A 16,140-nucleotide genomic window follows, 5' to 3' on the forward strand; every position below is an offset into this window, starting at 1 on the left:
AAATCGATAAATATTATCTTGAATCAATCCACGACCCAGTGTATACGTATCTCAGTATTGATCACAACTCAAACTATATATATTTTGGAATCAACCTCAACCCTGTATAGCTAACTCCAACATTCACATATAGAGTGTCTATGGTTGTTCCGAAATATATATAGATGTGTCGACATGATAGGTCGAAACATTGTATACGTGTCTATGGTATCTCAAGATTACATAATATACAATACAAGTTGATTAAGTTATGGTTGGAATAGATTTGTTACCAATTTTCACGTAGCTAAAATGAGAAAAATTATCCAATCTTGTTTTACCCATAACTTCTTCATTTTAAATCCGTTTTGAGTGAATCAAATTGCTATGGTTTCATATTGAACTCTATTTTATGAATCTAAACAGAAAAGTATAGGTTTATAGTCGGAAAAATAAGTTAAAGTCATTTTTGTAAAGGTAGTCATTTCAGTCGAAAGAACGACGTCTAGATGACCATTTTAGAAAACATACTTCCACTTTGAGTTTAACCATAATTTTTGGATATAGTTTCATGTTCATAATAAAAATCATTTTCTCTGAATAACAACTTTTAAATCAAAGTTTATCATAGTTTTTAATTAACTAACCCAAAACAGCCCGCGGTGTTACTACGACGGCGTAAATCCGGTTTTACGGTGTTTTTCGTGTTTCCAGGTTTTAAATCATTAAGTTAGCATATCATATAGATATAGAACATGTGTTTAGTTGATTTTAAAAGTCACGTTAGAAGGATTAACTTTTGTTTGCGAACAAGTTTAGAATTAACTAAACTATGTTCTAGTGATTACAAGTTTAAACCTTCGAATAAGATAGCTTTATATGTATGAATCGAATGATGTTATGAACATCATTACTACCTTAAGTTCCTTGGATAAACCTATTGGAAAAGAGAAAAATGGATCTAGCTTCAATGGATCCTTGGATGGCTCGAAGTTCTTGAAGCAGAATCATGACACGAAAACAAGTTCAAGTAAGATCATCACTTGAAATAAGATTGTTATAGTTATAGAAATTGAACCAAAGTTTGAATATGATTATTACCTTGTATTAGAATGATAACCTACTGTAAGAAACAAAGATTTCTTGAGGTTGGATGATCACCTTACAAGATTGGAAGTGAGCTAGCAAACTTGAAAGTATTCTTGATTTTATGAAACTAGAACTTTTGGAATTTATGAAGAACACTTAGAACTTGAAGATAGAACTTGAGAGAGATCAATTAGATGAAGAAAATTGAAGAATGAAAGTGTTTGTAGGTGTTTTTGGTCGTTGGTGTATGGATTAGATATAAAGGATATGTAATTTTGTTTTCATGTAAATAAGTCATGAATGATTACTCATATTTTTGTAATTTTATGAGATATTTCATGCTAGTTGCCAAATGATGGTTCCAACATGTGTTAGGTGACTCACATGGGCTGCTAAGAGCTGATCATTGGAGTGTATATACCAATAGTACATACATCTAAAAGCTGTGTATTGTACGAGTACGAATACGGGTGCATACGAGTAGAATTGTTGATGAAACTGAACGAGGATGTAATTGTAAGCATTTTTGTTAAGTAGAAGTATTTTGATAAGTGTATTGAAGTCTTTCAAAAGTGTATAAATACATATTAAAACACTACATGTATATACATTTTAACTGAGTCGTTAAGTCATCGTTAGTCGTTACATGTAAGTGTTGTTTTGAAACCTTTAGGTTAACGATCTTGTTAAATGTTGTTAACCCAATGTTTATAATATCAAATGAGATTTTAAATTATTATATTATCATGATATTATCATGTATGAATATCTCTTAATATGATATATATACATTAAATGTCTTTACAACGATAATCGTTACATATATGTCTCGTTTAAAAATCATTAAGTTAGTAGTCTTGTTTTTACATATGTAGTTCATTGTTAATATACTTAATGATATGTTTACTTATCATAGTATCATGTTAACTATATATATATCCATATATATGTCATCATATAGTTTTTACAAGTTTTAACGTTCGTGAATCACCGGTCAACTTGGGTGGTCAATTGTCTATATGAAACATATTTCAATTAATCAAGTCTTAACAAGTTTGATTGCTTAACATGTTGGAAACATTTAATCATGTAAATATCAATCTCAATTAATATATATAAACATGGAAAAGTTCGGGTCACTACACTAAACCCTAAACTCTAAATCGGGCTAAATTTTACTTCGCAAAACATGAAAAAAACGTTCACATTCTTCACGAACAATATTATCTTGAATGTTATTTTTGTCGATCGTTTTCCCGCCTAAATGATAACATTCATCACGAAGTGTCTTTCTAAATGTTCATATTTTCGTGTGATCTTGATGCCGGAAAAAAAATTTCAAAAAAAAATGATTTTTTTTTGCTTCCCCCCGATTGGTTACTTCCCCATTGATCCTGCCCCTATATATATATATATATATATATATATATATATATATATATATATATATATATATACTAGTACTAATTCGTTGAACTGTGGTATTGTTCTTTTGTTCCACTAGCTTCATTACAAATAAAAAAATGAAAGCGTCGTATAAATCCTCGTGTATTATAATTATAATATTATAATTATAATTATAATTATAATTATAAACTATTAAAATAATACTCCATCAGTCCCATCCTGATAGTCTAGTATTTTCTTTTGGACTGTCCTAAATTAATAGTCTACTTTCATAAATAGATAAGAATAAGACCACTCTCATTCATGACACCCTTCTTCATATTAACATACTGCCACATCAGCGCCACATCATCAATTTCTCTTCATTTCCTCCCCATCACTAACCCATCAAAATTCACTCGCAACCATGACATACCATCACATAGATCAACTTTATTAATTTTATTATTAGATTTAATATTCTATTATTATTATTATTATTATTATTATTATTATTATTATTATTATTATTATTATTATTATTATTATTATTATTATTATTATTATTATTATTATTATTTGTATTAGTATTTTTTAAAAAATATTTGTATTTTTATTTAAATAAATATAAATAAATAAATGAAAAAAAAGAGATGAGGTGATAGAAACTACACTCTAAAATGTATACATAGACATATATACAAATGGAAGATGAAAGTTGGTTGGAAAAGAATTAATACATTATTATTATTATTATTATTATTATTATTATTATTATTATTATTATTATTATTATTATTATTATTATTATTATTTAATTTAATGCTTATGAATCCGTGATTGAAAATGCCATCTTACCACGAAATACATCACGATATGGGATTGGCAAGACATTGGCACGTTGGTGTCAATGGGTGTTTCAAATTGGCAATGTATTGGCACTTGAAAGACACCACCGATGGGAGTCCTCTAATAAGATGAATTTTCTTTATGTCTTTAACTTTTGCATTTAAGACAAAAAAATAGGTAAAAAGTAAAGGGTAAAACTAAAACTGTAAAGTAAAGAAAATGTAACATGTGACAGTCACTTTTTCTTAAACTGTGTATTTTTCGTCGGTGGACTATTAATATGAGACGGATGGAGTATCGTAAATATTCTATATATGCTACTACTCACTCATTCCATTGGCGTTTAAAGTGACATGCTTAGTTCAATAGATATGCTTATATATCCTCAATGATAGGCCGATATATCTTTTCTATGAACATTTCATTTTATTGGCTTTTCGTACATTCACTGTTGAACTAAGCATATATATCAATATAGATGTGGGCAGTTCATCATGACAGAAGGACACATGGTATCAATGTAAATAAAATGACTCTTCACTTTGTTTTGAGCCAGTTCTGCAAATTCTTCCACCCGATGATTATTCTTTCCTAATCTGAAGGTGACAAAAAAATTTCAGTATCTAATTACAATGTATTCAATGATAGGCCGGTATATTCTTTCATTATTTGCTGGAAAAGTAATGCAAATTCATGAGCTTAACTGTTCCTGCACTAAGCTACTCTATGCTCATCAGTTAAATCCCAGTTCATGATGTAATTTATACGTTCATGACTTGCAACCAAATTATTTGGACATGTGGTGAATCAGCATAATTTGGTTACCTTAGGTCATCAAAACCAGTGTATATATTCAAAGTTATAAGCACACATTTGATGCGTAAACAGGCATAATTCACTAGGAATCATGTGATTTGAAATAATTTATGGGTTCATCTTGTATGGCTATATTGATAAAGTAAATTACCTCTTTTCTACATGAATATAGTACATATTGTTAGGTATTTTTTTGCTTGTTGAGTGGTTTCAAATTTTTATAATTTTTTTCTTTCACAATTACTTAATGCTGGAACTTATTTTTGGTTGATGTTCACTTGGTGGTTGAAAACTTTTCACATTCTCCATATTATGTAGAATCTTGCAATAAGAAAAAAAGTGTCTACCCAAATTTGAAAAAATCATTTCCACCTCAGCATATGCTCAAGGATAGAAAGATGAAAAGAGGATTATTCATTTTGGGCACCAAAATTTATCCTTAACCACCAAATATGCTTTAGAGGGTTATATTCTACAACATTCTAAAGATGTTTAGTGATGTACGGATAAATTTCGATAGTGTACGGATCATCACCATATTCATTACTTACAAAATTACCGTTATACCCCTCCATGATCAATTGCATCTTCTTAAAGGGTACATCAAGGTTAAAAATGTCATTGTGAGTGTAAGATGCTATCGTGCATATCAATATACTGATCAACTTGTCATACTACAGTATGATAACAATATCAACCAATCTGTGCAGCCTGAAAAATACGATACTATAGTATATTTAGGTGAAAAAAGAATCTCTCTTTTTCATTGTCAAATTTTATCATCTATCTATATATAGCATTCGTATAAGAGTTCAATTTACTCACAACAAAATCTCAACTTTCAAAAACATCTAATTTTCTACCAAATTTAGTGTCAGTTACCATCAGTTTCTATCTATATACCTTCAGGATATGGCCATGGTTAGAGCATTGGTAAGCGAAAGATCGGTGGTTATATTCAGCAAAAGCTCATGCTGCATGAGCCACACGATTAAGACATTGATAAGCAATTTTGGAGCAAATCCAACTGTTTATGACCTAGATGAGCTTCAAAAGGGAGAACAAATAGAGAAGGAACTTAAGGCTTTAGGATGTAAACCGAGCATACCAGCCGTGTTCATTGGGCAGGAGCTGATTGGTGGGGCCAACGAGATAATGGCTATTCATCTAAAGGGTCAGCTGGTTCCATTGCTACTAAGGGCTAATGCTATATGGGTTTAATGAGACACGATCAATATATTTAAGTTTTGAAATTATAGAGTTAGAGTTATGTTTATACAACTATAAGAGCAGTTTGAAGCTCTCTGAGTTGTTAAAGCGGGAAAGGAAAAATTATTCTTTTTGCGATCTTTTTCTTTCTTTATTGGTCAGTCTATTACAATGTATGGATGCGACATCTTTCACATGTAATTTCCTAATTTAGAAAATCAAGACGACCTTTCATGTTTAGATGGTTATATGCATTTAAATTAGACTTTTAAGTGACTTTTGATACTTTGACCCATTATAATTTTTGATATTTATGTTGATTGTGAAGTTATTAAACCAGGGCACAAGTAAAAAAAGGAAATCTTGATATTGTACAGGCTATGTAATTCAACATCTGAGTGTGCCAAAACCACGGGTTTGGTAACAGATCAAAATGGGTTGAACTGAAATGGGCTATATTTGCAGTCCAAAAAATAGACCAAGTTACTTGTTAAATATGTTTTCAAACTTGAAGTATTTCTTGATACATAATCATTGCGTAAATTATGAACAGAAACCCAGCATTACTAAAAAATTATTTTATATTTTTCATTAAACGATCAGAAAGTTGTAATTATTAGACAATAGAGTAGAACAGATTAATATTTAGACTAATGGAAAGCATTGAAAATGGACTTCGATTGACTTTTGACCCACTGAGCCATCCCTAGTTGTTTTGTGACTTGACCAGTTTGAGGTATGAAACCTAAATCGACTCGTTTGAGATATAAGAACATACAATCCAAACTAAACCATTTGAGCTATTAGAGCATACAAAGAAACCTGTTTAATAATCACTTGGGTCAAAATTGCCACCTCTACAAAAAAGTTACAGAGCATGTAAAACAGAGCATATATATCTTTTCAGATTTTGTTTATATTATCGTGCGTGAGAACTTTCGTATCAGCACATAGTAAAAAAATGCCAAAATGGACGATATAGATTCACGATCACTTAAACAAATGAAATGCTACTTTTTAAAATGTACATGTAACTCACCAATGGAAACTTAAACATATTAGTCTGTGGATTGTGATGTGGTCAATGTTGGCCCGTAACTTCTTAGTTGTCAGATGACCTTTAAGTACACATATATGTGAAACGTGTTTTTGTAAGCAACGTTTGTTGAAGGAATTTCTCTATTTCACCAAGATCTAGAAAAAGCATAGCACGATAGATATAATGCATTGTTGGCAATCCTTTTTCATTCCGACTTAAAAAATCAAATAATCTTTTTACTTATTATATTTCAACTTTTTGGGTGGCATAGATGTGGCAACATTTGCACCTTGAAAACTTTTCGTACTAGCTACTTGTACGGATTCCATGTGTTTTACTCATCTAGAATATATGCTTATATATCATCAATGATAGGGCCGGTATATCTTCTTTATGAACATTTCATTTTATTGGCTTTTTGTACATTCACTGTTGAACTAAGATACGCAGGCACATCAGTAAGGGATGGGGTTACTGGAATTGGTTAATGGAAGTACTTTTTCTACATCAACAACAGATGCTCCAAAATAAATAATAAATAAATAATATAATAAGAAGGATATCATAAAATAGTGTATTTATATCAAAATTGATGTAGGCATTTCATCAAAACAGTTGGACACATTAATGCGGTATCAACATAAATAAAATGACTCTTCACTTTGTTCTGAGCCACTTCTGCAAATTCTTACACCAGATGATTATTCTTTCCTAATTCGAAGCTGAAAAATGACTTCAGTATCTAATACTGTATTCAAATCACATGAAGTAAATTCACGAGCAACTGTTTCTGCACTATGCTACTCTATGCTCAAGTTAAATTCATGAGCTAAAATTTCCTGCACATTGATCCTCAGATTAATCTGTTCTTCCCATGATGTTAGTCCTAAAACAAACTAACACTTTTTAAAATGGAATGTTGATGACTTGCAACCAAATTAAACGAAAATATGGTGAATCAGCATAATTCGGTTACCTAAGGTCGTCACAACCAATATTTATATTCAAAGCTATAACCACACATTCGATGCCTAGGCAGTCATAATTCACTAAGAATCATGTGATTTGAAAGAAAGTTCCGGGCTCATCTTGTATCGCCACATTGATATTTCAAATGAATATAGTACAAACATAATGTTAGGTATTTCTTTGATTGCTGAGTGGTTTTCAGATTTTTTGATATTTTTCTTTCACATTTACTTGATCCTAGAACTTATTTTGGCTTAATGCTCACTTGGTGGTAGAAAACTTTTCACATTTTCCATATTATTTAGAATCTTGCAATAAGAAACAAGTGTCTACCCAATTTGGAGAAATTATTTTCCAAATCAGCATGTGCTCTAGGATAGAAAGATGAAAAGACGATTATTCATTTGGTGATTGATTGTACATCACCATCTCTACACCACTAAACATGCTTTAGAGAGTTGTACTCTACAACATTATAAAGAATGTTTAGTGATTAGGATAAAATTTAGTGGTGTACGGATCATCTGTACACCACTAAACATGCTTTAGATGGTTGTACTGTACAACATTATTAAGTATTTATAGTGATTTACGGATAAATTTTAGTGGTGTACGGATCATCACCATATTCATGACATACATAATTACCATTTTTACCCTCTATGATCAATCGCAGCAAACTTCTTCTCAAAGGGTATATCAAGGTTAAAAATGTCATTCTACGTGTAAGATGCTGATGCTACCGTGCATATCAATATACGGATCAAGTTGTCATACTACACTACGATAATAATATCAAGCAATCTGTGCAACATGATAAACAATACTATAGTATATTTAGGTGAAAAAAGAATCTCTCCTTTTCAGTGTCAAACTCTATCATCATATTCTCTATATATAGCATTCATAAGAGATCAGTTTACTCACCACAAAATCTCAACTTTCAAACACTTCTAGTTTTCAACCAAAATTTAGTTTCAGTCCAGTTTCTATTTACTACTTTCAAAAAATGGCTATGGTTAGAGCATTGGTAAACGAAAGATCAGTGGTTATATTCAGCAAAAGCTCCTGCTGCATGAGCCACACGATTAAGACACTGATAAGCAGTTTTGGAGCAAATCCAACTGTTTATGACCTAGATGAGCTTCAAAAGGGACATCAAATAGAGAAAGAACTTAAGGCATTACGATGTAAACCGAGCATACCAGCCGTGTTCATTGGGCAGGAGCTGATTGGTGGGGCCAACGAGATAATGACTCTTCATCTAAAGGGTCAGCTGGTTCCATTGCTACTAAGGGCTAATGCTATATGGGTTTAATTGGACGCGTTTAATTAATAATGTTGAGTTCTCAAATTTCAGAGTTAGGTTTATGTTGATACAACTATAGGAGCAGGTTGATGCTCCCAGAGTTGTTAGAACGGGAAAACAATAGCTGTTTTTTGACCTTCTTTTTGTCTTTGTTAAGGATTAAGGAATCTATGAAGATGATCATTTTGTTATTAACGAATATAATAAATAGTAATACAGTTACCAAAATAGCAATCTGTATTTGTGACTTAAACGATTAGAGAGACTTCTGACCCCATTGACCCGTTCCAACTTATATCTTGATTTTGCCAGTTTGAGATATGACAAGTTAAAATGGAGCTGTTTGAGATATTAAAACATGCAAACCGACCCGTTCATAAGAAAATGGGTCAATATTATCACCTCTACATCTAAAGAGAAGATAACAGAACATATATCTTTTCAATGCATTGTTTATGATTTCATCGACCGTTACCAAAAGTGTTAGGATTATTGGACCCAACAATAAGAGTGATTTGCAGAAATCACCCACCCACAATAGATAAAGAAGACAAAAATAAAGAAAAAACTAAGAACGCGAAGATTTAACGTGGTTATATGTAATCAACGGATTGATTACTTTAATCCACGGACCAAACTAGAGAGATTTTATTGATAATTTTCGTGATACATTGTATGGGTTATATTAGGGTGCTAGGCAAAACTCAACAAGGAAACAACTTAACGAGCAAGAAAAACTCGTTTCTAGAATTTTCTCCCGTCATGATGCACTTCGTGACCGCGATAGAAAAGTTATAGTCGCAAATTTTGATTTTCAAGCTAACTGATCTTCTGATGAGCTTTTCACGACCATAGCTCACTTTTATCCTGTCGCGAAAGGAAATTGGTGAGCGCTTGGTGACCGCGAGTCACCCTCTTATGGTCGCAAGAATCAGAAATCAGGAAACTCTTCTTTTTGTTTCAATTTTCTTCACCACTCCAATAAAAAGAAGCAGAAAGTTGCTTATCAATGGTAATACAGAACATATATCTTTTCAAAATGTAATAGAATCAAATGTTTCAGAAGAAAGTAAGTCCATACAAAACATTTGCTTAAAATGTAATATACTACTAATCAGGATTAGAAAACCATGTGATCGAGTTGGATTAACTAAAAGGGTTGCACCCCATCACCAAAATTTTGATTAACAACGCGCACTACAAGAAAAGACACTTTTCCCGACGACGTTTTTCCCGACGACATGAGTCGTCGGCATTAATACCGATATAGGTAATAGTGTAATGACTTAAACTCGTCAAAGGATAGCTGATATAGGTAAGAGATTGCATCATATTGTGGCTGGATGGTTTGTGATTGAGATGGTGTTGGAAGTGATGCTTTCGATGTGATTGGTAGTGGTGTTGAGAAAATCGGACTAAATGTACAAGTCATATTCACCGAAGTAAATAGACGCTCAGTTGTAGACTGCAGAGAAAAGTTGCCATTTGCACTCCAGTTGTTACACTAGAAGTGTTTGTTGTCGCTTCTGAAATCGAACAACCTTCTAGAATAAACAAGTTTGTAGTCTGAATCGGTCAAGTAAGTATCAAGTGTACGTTTTAAGAAACAAGTTAGTAGTCCAAGTGTCCGTTTTAAGAAAGTATCAGGTGTCCGAAAGTTGAAGCAAGAACAAAATTGGACATTGTAATAGTGTAATTTAATGGTATAATGTTAAATATGATGCAATGTAATGATAGAGAATTAATGTAGCGGTGTTATATAATGGTATAATGTTACCGTGTATTGTAATGGTAGAATGTAACAGTGTAATGTAATAGTAGCATGCGATTCTGTAATCTAATGGTGGATTGTAATAGTGTAACATAATAGTTGAATGTAATAGTGATCCCTAAACCCTAAATACGATATACCGGTAGAATGTAATACTGACCTTTAAACAATAAACTCGATGTAATGGTGGAGTGTAATTAACGGTGTAGTGTAATTAACGGTGTAGTGTAATAGTGGAGTGATGGTGTAATTTAGCAATGATCCCTAATCTCCAAATGTAATCCCGATGTAATGGTGATATAAGAGTATGAGGCGGTGTAATGAAACGGCGAAATGTCGACAAAATGTAATGGAAAAATTGTATGACGATGTAACACGAAAATTGTGCGACGAAATGTCCGAAAAATTTAACGATGGAATTATATATATATATATATATATATATATATATATATATATATATATATATATATATATATATATATATATATATATATATATATATATATATATTAATATATAATTATATAATTTTAAATATAATTAGTAAAAATATAGTTTTAATTAATTTTAAAATTATTTAATTTTTATTTTTACATAATTTATATCATATTTATAAATAATTACTCTATACAGACGACATGTCGTTGGGATAGAGGCTTATATAAATTTTCGTTTCCCTCCAGTTAATTTTCGTTTCCCTCCATATGGCCGGTCAACGAAAGTCAATTCATTAAATAGCCTATGCAGATGACATGTCGTCGGGAAAAGGTCATCGGGAATAGATCTGGGATTAAATCCCCTTTACTGCTGTCTGCTCCTTCACATTACACAAATAAAACCCAGAAATCCTCTCGAACACTCCGACGGTTCCATCAAAATTCGAAGGTTTCTTCATTTTTTTAGCTTTCCACCACCAATTCCTCCTCAAATCTGCTCCAAGGTATGATTTTTCTATCTCTTTCTTTTATTTATTTTTTATTTTAGAGATATTGTTGCTCAAACTGAGGCTTTTTTTTTTTTTTGTTTTTTTTGTTTTTGCAATTGAGACTTTAATCCGTATGCTTTAACTTGTTTCTTGCGGTTTTGTGTTGATTTATGAAGTTAGGATTTGTGTTTAGTAAATTTGTTAAAGAATAAAGTTAGGATTTGTGTTTAATTTTTAGATCTATGAATTTGGGTCTTTATTTAGTTAATTTATTAAAGATTAAACTTAGTGTTTGTATTTAGTTGATACATTAAAGATTAAAGTTAGAGAATTGTTAGATTTTGCAGATTTATGAGTGTTTGTGTTATATCATTTATAGTTGTTTCATAATTGTTGTTCACATATGTACTCTCTTCACCGTTAGAACGTTATAAGTGGGTATTTGTTCAAATGTGCAGGTGTTATTAGGTGTTGCGTAATTGTTGTTCACATTTGTAGTCATTCCGTTATTACCTAACTCTCCTGTTGAATTTGAGCATCAGGGTTTGTATATGTCATCTATGTATTTCACTTTGTTAACTTCAATTGGGTTATATATTGTTAGTATAAATATTTGTTGCTTACTTTTTATATAATTTTTTGTAGCTTATGAATATTTTCTATTTAATACATAATCTTTTGTTGTTAGTTTGTTGATAAAAGAAAAAGTTACTTATTTTGTCTGCAGGGATGTTTGTTCATGGTAAGTTCTTTCATCTATTTATTTGTCTCTGGATGCCCTTCTCCCAATTTATTAAAATTATATTTCCCCAAAATTGCATCATCCTTCTCCATTCTTCACCTTCTTCTTTTCAAAGTCTAATTGATAACAGGTAAGTTGCGTGCGATTTACAACGATCGGCCATCATATCGGTTTCTGATTCTATTGTGTATCTACTCCGTTGATTCCAGATCAGGTTTGATATTTTTCTTTTCTTTCTATTAGTTGATAAATGATTCTTGAATTTAGTTTCTTTTCTTACATTTTAATGTTTACTTTTGCCATCTTGGCATTTATTTAGGGTTTCATGTGATTTCAGTTTTTCCATCTCTTTACGTGTTTATGTGTAGTGGCTCAGATGTCCCACTCTCAATGTATATAATGGCTACGACCTTTTGAAGTTGTATTGTTAAGTTTGTATTTCACCTTGTATTTATACATGTCTGTTTGAAGAATTGATTGGCTTATGTTTGTTAACAGGTTTTAATGTGTTTCCAGTTCAATCAAGAGTTACTGCAACGCGCGAGCATCACTTTTCTCGTATATACCAAATAACATATCTTTAGAATTGTATTAGAATGTTTGAACGATTTGTAATATTTTGGATGATGTTGGAATATTTGTGATGTTAAATGATTATTATGGTAAGTTTTTTGTTTTGAAAATTTGGGCAGAAATTGTATTTGGTTTGTCGAATTTGGCTGGACAACAGCTGTTTTGAAGCTGCTGAAAAAAATTGAATACATGCTTTTGGCGACGACCTGTCGTCGCCAAAAGGTCGTCGCGAAAAATACCCTTGACCAAAAAGGTCAAAATAATCAACCATTGACTTTTCATGTCAGGCGACATGTCGTCGCAAAAGAGGTCACTGAATCTTTAACTGTGTTAGTCAACATGGGTCCCACCGTCGTCGGGATAGACGTAAATAGGCGTCGGGAAAACCTTTTCTCAACGAGGCTTTAGGGACGACATATAAGCGACGACTTGTCGTCGCAAATACCCATTCTAGACGACATGTCGTCGCAAATTGTCGTCGGGATAGGGCTCATTTGTTGCAGTGACGTAACACATACATGTATTTACTCTTGTTGTAGTGGTTCATTGTTGATGCTGACTAGAGTTATAAAGAACAAATTAGATCTTGAACTATTAGAATATGTTCTGAAATAGTATTGATGCTTTGATTTGCCAACCCTTTTGTCCTTTTCTGGAAGTGGAAAAGATGAGACTCTACACAAATACTCACACACTCACACACACATATCAGATCAGGGTAGGCCCAGAGGGAAGCAACCCGATCGACCGTTGGGGGCAAGTTTTCAGGAGCCCAATATTTTCATATATATATATATATATATATATATATATATATATATATATATATATATATATATATATAGACAATCAAATATACGAGAAACATGAGAACTAGGGAAATACAACTGAAGCAACGATGACGAATCACAATAGGCCTAAAAACAACAATCAAAGGCCCCAAAAAAAATTAATCAAAGTCCACTAGCATTCTAACAAGACACAAAGAGGCCTTTTTTAAATAGCTTATATTATTCGTTAGGTCCTAAGAGCCCTTTTTAATAGCTTTTATTGTTCGTCAGGGTCTACGGTCCCTTTTTCACCCCGTTCTAGGTACTTAAATTCTTAGGACCGGCCCTGCATCGATATACTACACTTTAAAGTAAAATCAAAAGAAAAAAAGTATATATATGTAGATTTGTTTTTTCAAATTTTAACGATAATGTGCATACGCGAATAATTAATCAAAGACATACTATTGAATAATAGCTAGCACATTAATTTCATAACAAGTAAAGATTAAATGCATCATGTAACTAGGGTAAAAATTGAACACTAAAGATTATATGTTTGGTCAATCGTGTGGTGTACGTCCAGGTTGATTGACGGCAAGATATCATGTAAGTTGGTGGCCCTTGGTTTTGCCTATGGCCATTTCAACAAATTGATTCCAAATTCAGAAATCAAATCTTGTAACTTTTTCTTTTTCGTACTACTTGTACGAATCACATGTGTTTTAATCTTCTAAAATATATGCTTATCGTCATTGATAGGCATATCTTTTCACCGAAATTTATCATTTAGATTTGGTTAATGAAATGACTTTTCCAACCAGAACAGATGCTCCAGAATAGATAAATTCAGATGAATCGATAAAAGGACTATTTTTCATGAGGTTCTTGTCATACAATAATAATGACTTAACTAGGAATCCATGGGTATCTGATACATAAGAGATATCAAGATTGATGATTATGGAATATTATCGCATTAACTTTACATCTTGCTCCAGTTGTATTACATTTAAGATCAGCATCAATTGGTAGTCTTGGATATCAACATATAGTCATATACAACTTCTATATATAGCCTTTATGGCAGTTTCAAATTTGCCAAACAAAATCCTCTACCAAACTGATCACATTCATATTACAATCCTCTTACTTCATACCTACTATTATCTTATTGACACAATGGCAATAGTGACAAGATTGGTTAAAGATAAGGCGGTGGTTATATTCAGCAAAAGTTCTTGCTGTTTATGCCACAGCATCAAGACACTGATATGCAGCTTTGGAGCCAACCCAACTGTAAACGAGCTTGATGAACGTGCAGATGGCCAGCAAATCGAGAAGGAGCTCAAAGCATTAGGATGTAAGCCATGTGTCCCAGCCGTATTTATAGGAGAGGAGTTGGTCGGTGGAGCCAACGAGATCATGAGTCTGCATCTCAAAGGAGAGCTGGTCCCAATGCTCATCAAAGAGAGAGCAATATGGCTCTAGTTTAAGAATATTATAAAAATCCATACTTTTATTTATTATTATTGTAAGGCATAAATAGAGCATTTTATTAAGCTCTGATATACTTGAGAACAATATGTAACGTAATGTAATGGAATAAATAAAGCATTTTATAATGCTCTATACTTTTAGATATCAGCTATATCACACATCACAAACAACTTCATGATCATTTCTATTTCTATATACATAACATAAGAAAATAAAAACTAGGGATATACCTCTTTTTTGTTTTATCTATTTATTTATTTATTTTTTTTGTACCGGTTTTCTTTTTGCTTAATGAGTCCATGATATTGTAATATAGTATTGTATGCATTTGCAATATTCCACATGTATTATTAAATTCCTACTTTTGAGATATGAGAAGTAACAAGAGTATCATGTTTGTATGACGTGTTCATGTTTATTAATGTAAACTAGTAAAGATAGGTACGCATTTCGCCGTGGAACGTGAAATTTTTTATCTACAATTTCAAATTGTTTCTGCATTTTAAAAATATGTGTGCAATTTAAAATACTGACAATATATGTGATTTCATTATGCAAATTGAAATATAATAAATGCAATTTCGAAATAGCTATGAAACTTCAAATAATTACAATAAAATTTTGAACTATGACTATGCAGTATCAATAAGCAAATTTAAATTATGACTATACATTTTCGAATAATAGTTATTCAATTTTAAATAATGGCATAATGGTTATGCAGTTTATTTTTAAGTGTATTTTGAATTTGAATTTGCATGGTCATTATTTAAAATTGCATAGACATTATCCGAAATTGCTATTATTCAAAACTACATACCATTATTGAGTCGACAGCAATCGTCAATTTATTGACGACTTGACTGACTCTTAGAGCCTAAATCAAATTCCAGGCAGGATTTAAAACCCATGGAAATTTGATTCTACCATTTTCATGACGTCTATTATTATTTTTATTTTAGTATTTTTATTTTTATTTTATTTTTTAAAAAAACTTTTTCCCACTTAAAGGCCAGCCGGAGGTCATCTCAGAAGCAATCTCTTTATCCATCGAATAAAGAGAGGGGTGACTTTCTCTACTCTTGAGAGTATTTCACTCTGAGTGGAGAAATGATTTGTCTTTATTCTCGGATAAGGGAAGTTTTGTCTACATCTCACCTCCCCATACACCACTCATGTGATATTGGGTTTTGTTATTGTTGTTGTTGTAT

At 31.7% G+C, this 16,140-nt stretch overlaps 3 protein-coding genes across 3 annotated transcripts; all 3 read left to right on the forward strand.

Annotated features, from left to right (window-relative positions):
* The first annotated feature begins 4,969 nt into the window (after positions 1 to 4,969).
* Positions 4,970 to 5,340, forward strand: LOC139899380 (monothiol glutaredoxin-S2-like). The gene has a single exon (XM_071882210.1). The coding sequence runs from the start codon at positions 5,032 to 5,034 to the stop codon at positions 5,338 to 5,340; it is 309 nt and encodes a 102-aa protein (XP_071738311.1). The 5' UTR covers positions 4,970 to 5,031.
* Positions 5,341 to 8,191: 2,851 nt separating this feature from the next.
* Positions 8,192 to 8,873, forward strand: LOC139899381 (monothiol glutaredoxin-S2-like). Its single transcript, XM_071882211.1, has one exon. The coding sequence runs from the start codon at positions 8,346 to 8,348 to the stop codon at positions 8,652 to 8,654; it is 309 nt and encodes a 102-aa protein (XP_071738312.1). The 5' UTR covers positions 8,192 to 8,345; the 3' UTR covers positions 8,655 to 8,873.
* Positions 8,874 to 14,517: 5,644 nt separating this feature from the next.
* LOC139899382 (monothiol glutaredoxin-S2-like) lies at positions 14,518 to 15,030 on the forward strand. Its single transcript, XM_071882212.1, has one exon. It carries the CDS (start codon positions 14,612 to 14,614, stop codon positions 14,918 to 14,920), a length of 309 nt encoding a protein of 102 aa, XP_071738313.1. The 5' UTR covers positions 14,518 to 14,611; the 3' UTR covers positions 14,921 to 15,030.
* The last annotated feature ends 1,110 nt before the right edge of the window (positions 15,031 to 16,140 follow it).

This window comes from Rutidosis leptorrhynchoides, chromosome 3, assembly GCF_046630445.1.
Source record: "Rutidosis leptorrhynchoides isolate AG116_Rl617_1_P2 chromosome 3, CSIRO_AGI_Rlap_v1, whole genome shotgun sequence".
Taxonomy (NCBI): domain Eukaryota; kingdom Viridiplantae; phylum Streptophyta; class Magnoliopsida; order Asterales; family Asteraceae; genus Rutidosis; species Rutidosis leptorrhynchoides.

Coding starts and splice junctions, on each gene's coding strand:
- LOC139899380 (XM_071882210.1), top strand. CDS start 5,032: ATGGCCATGGTTAGAGCATTGGTAAGCGAAAGATCGGTGGTTATATTC.
- LOC139899381 (XM_071882211.1), top strand. CDS start 8,346: ATGGCTATGGTTAGAGCATTGGTAAACGAAAGATCAGTGGTTATATTC.
- LOC139899382 (XM_071882212.1), top strand. CDS start 14,612: ATGGCAATAGTGACAAGATTGGTTAAAGATAAGGCGGTGGTTATATTC.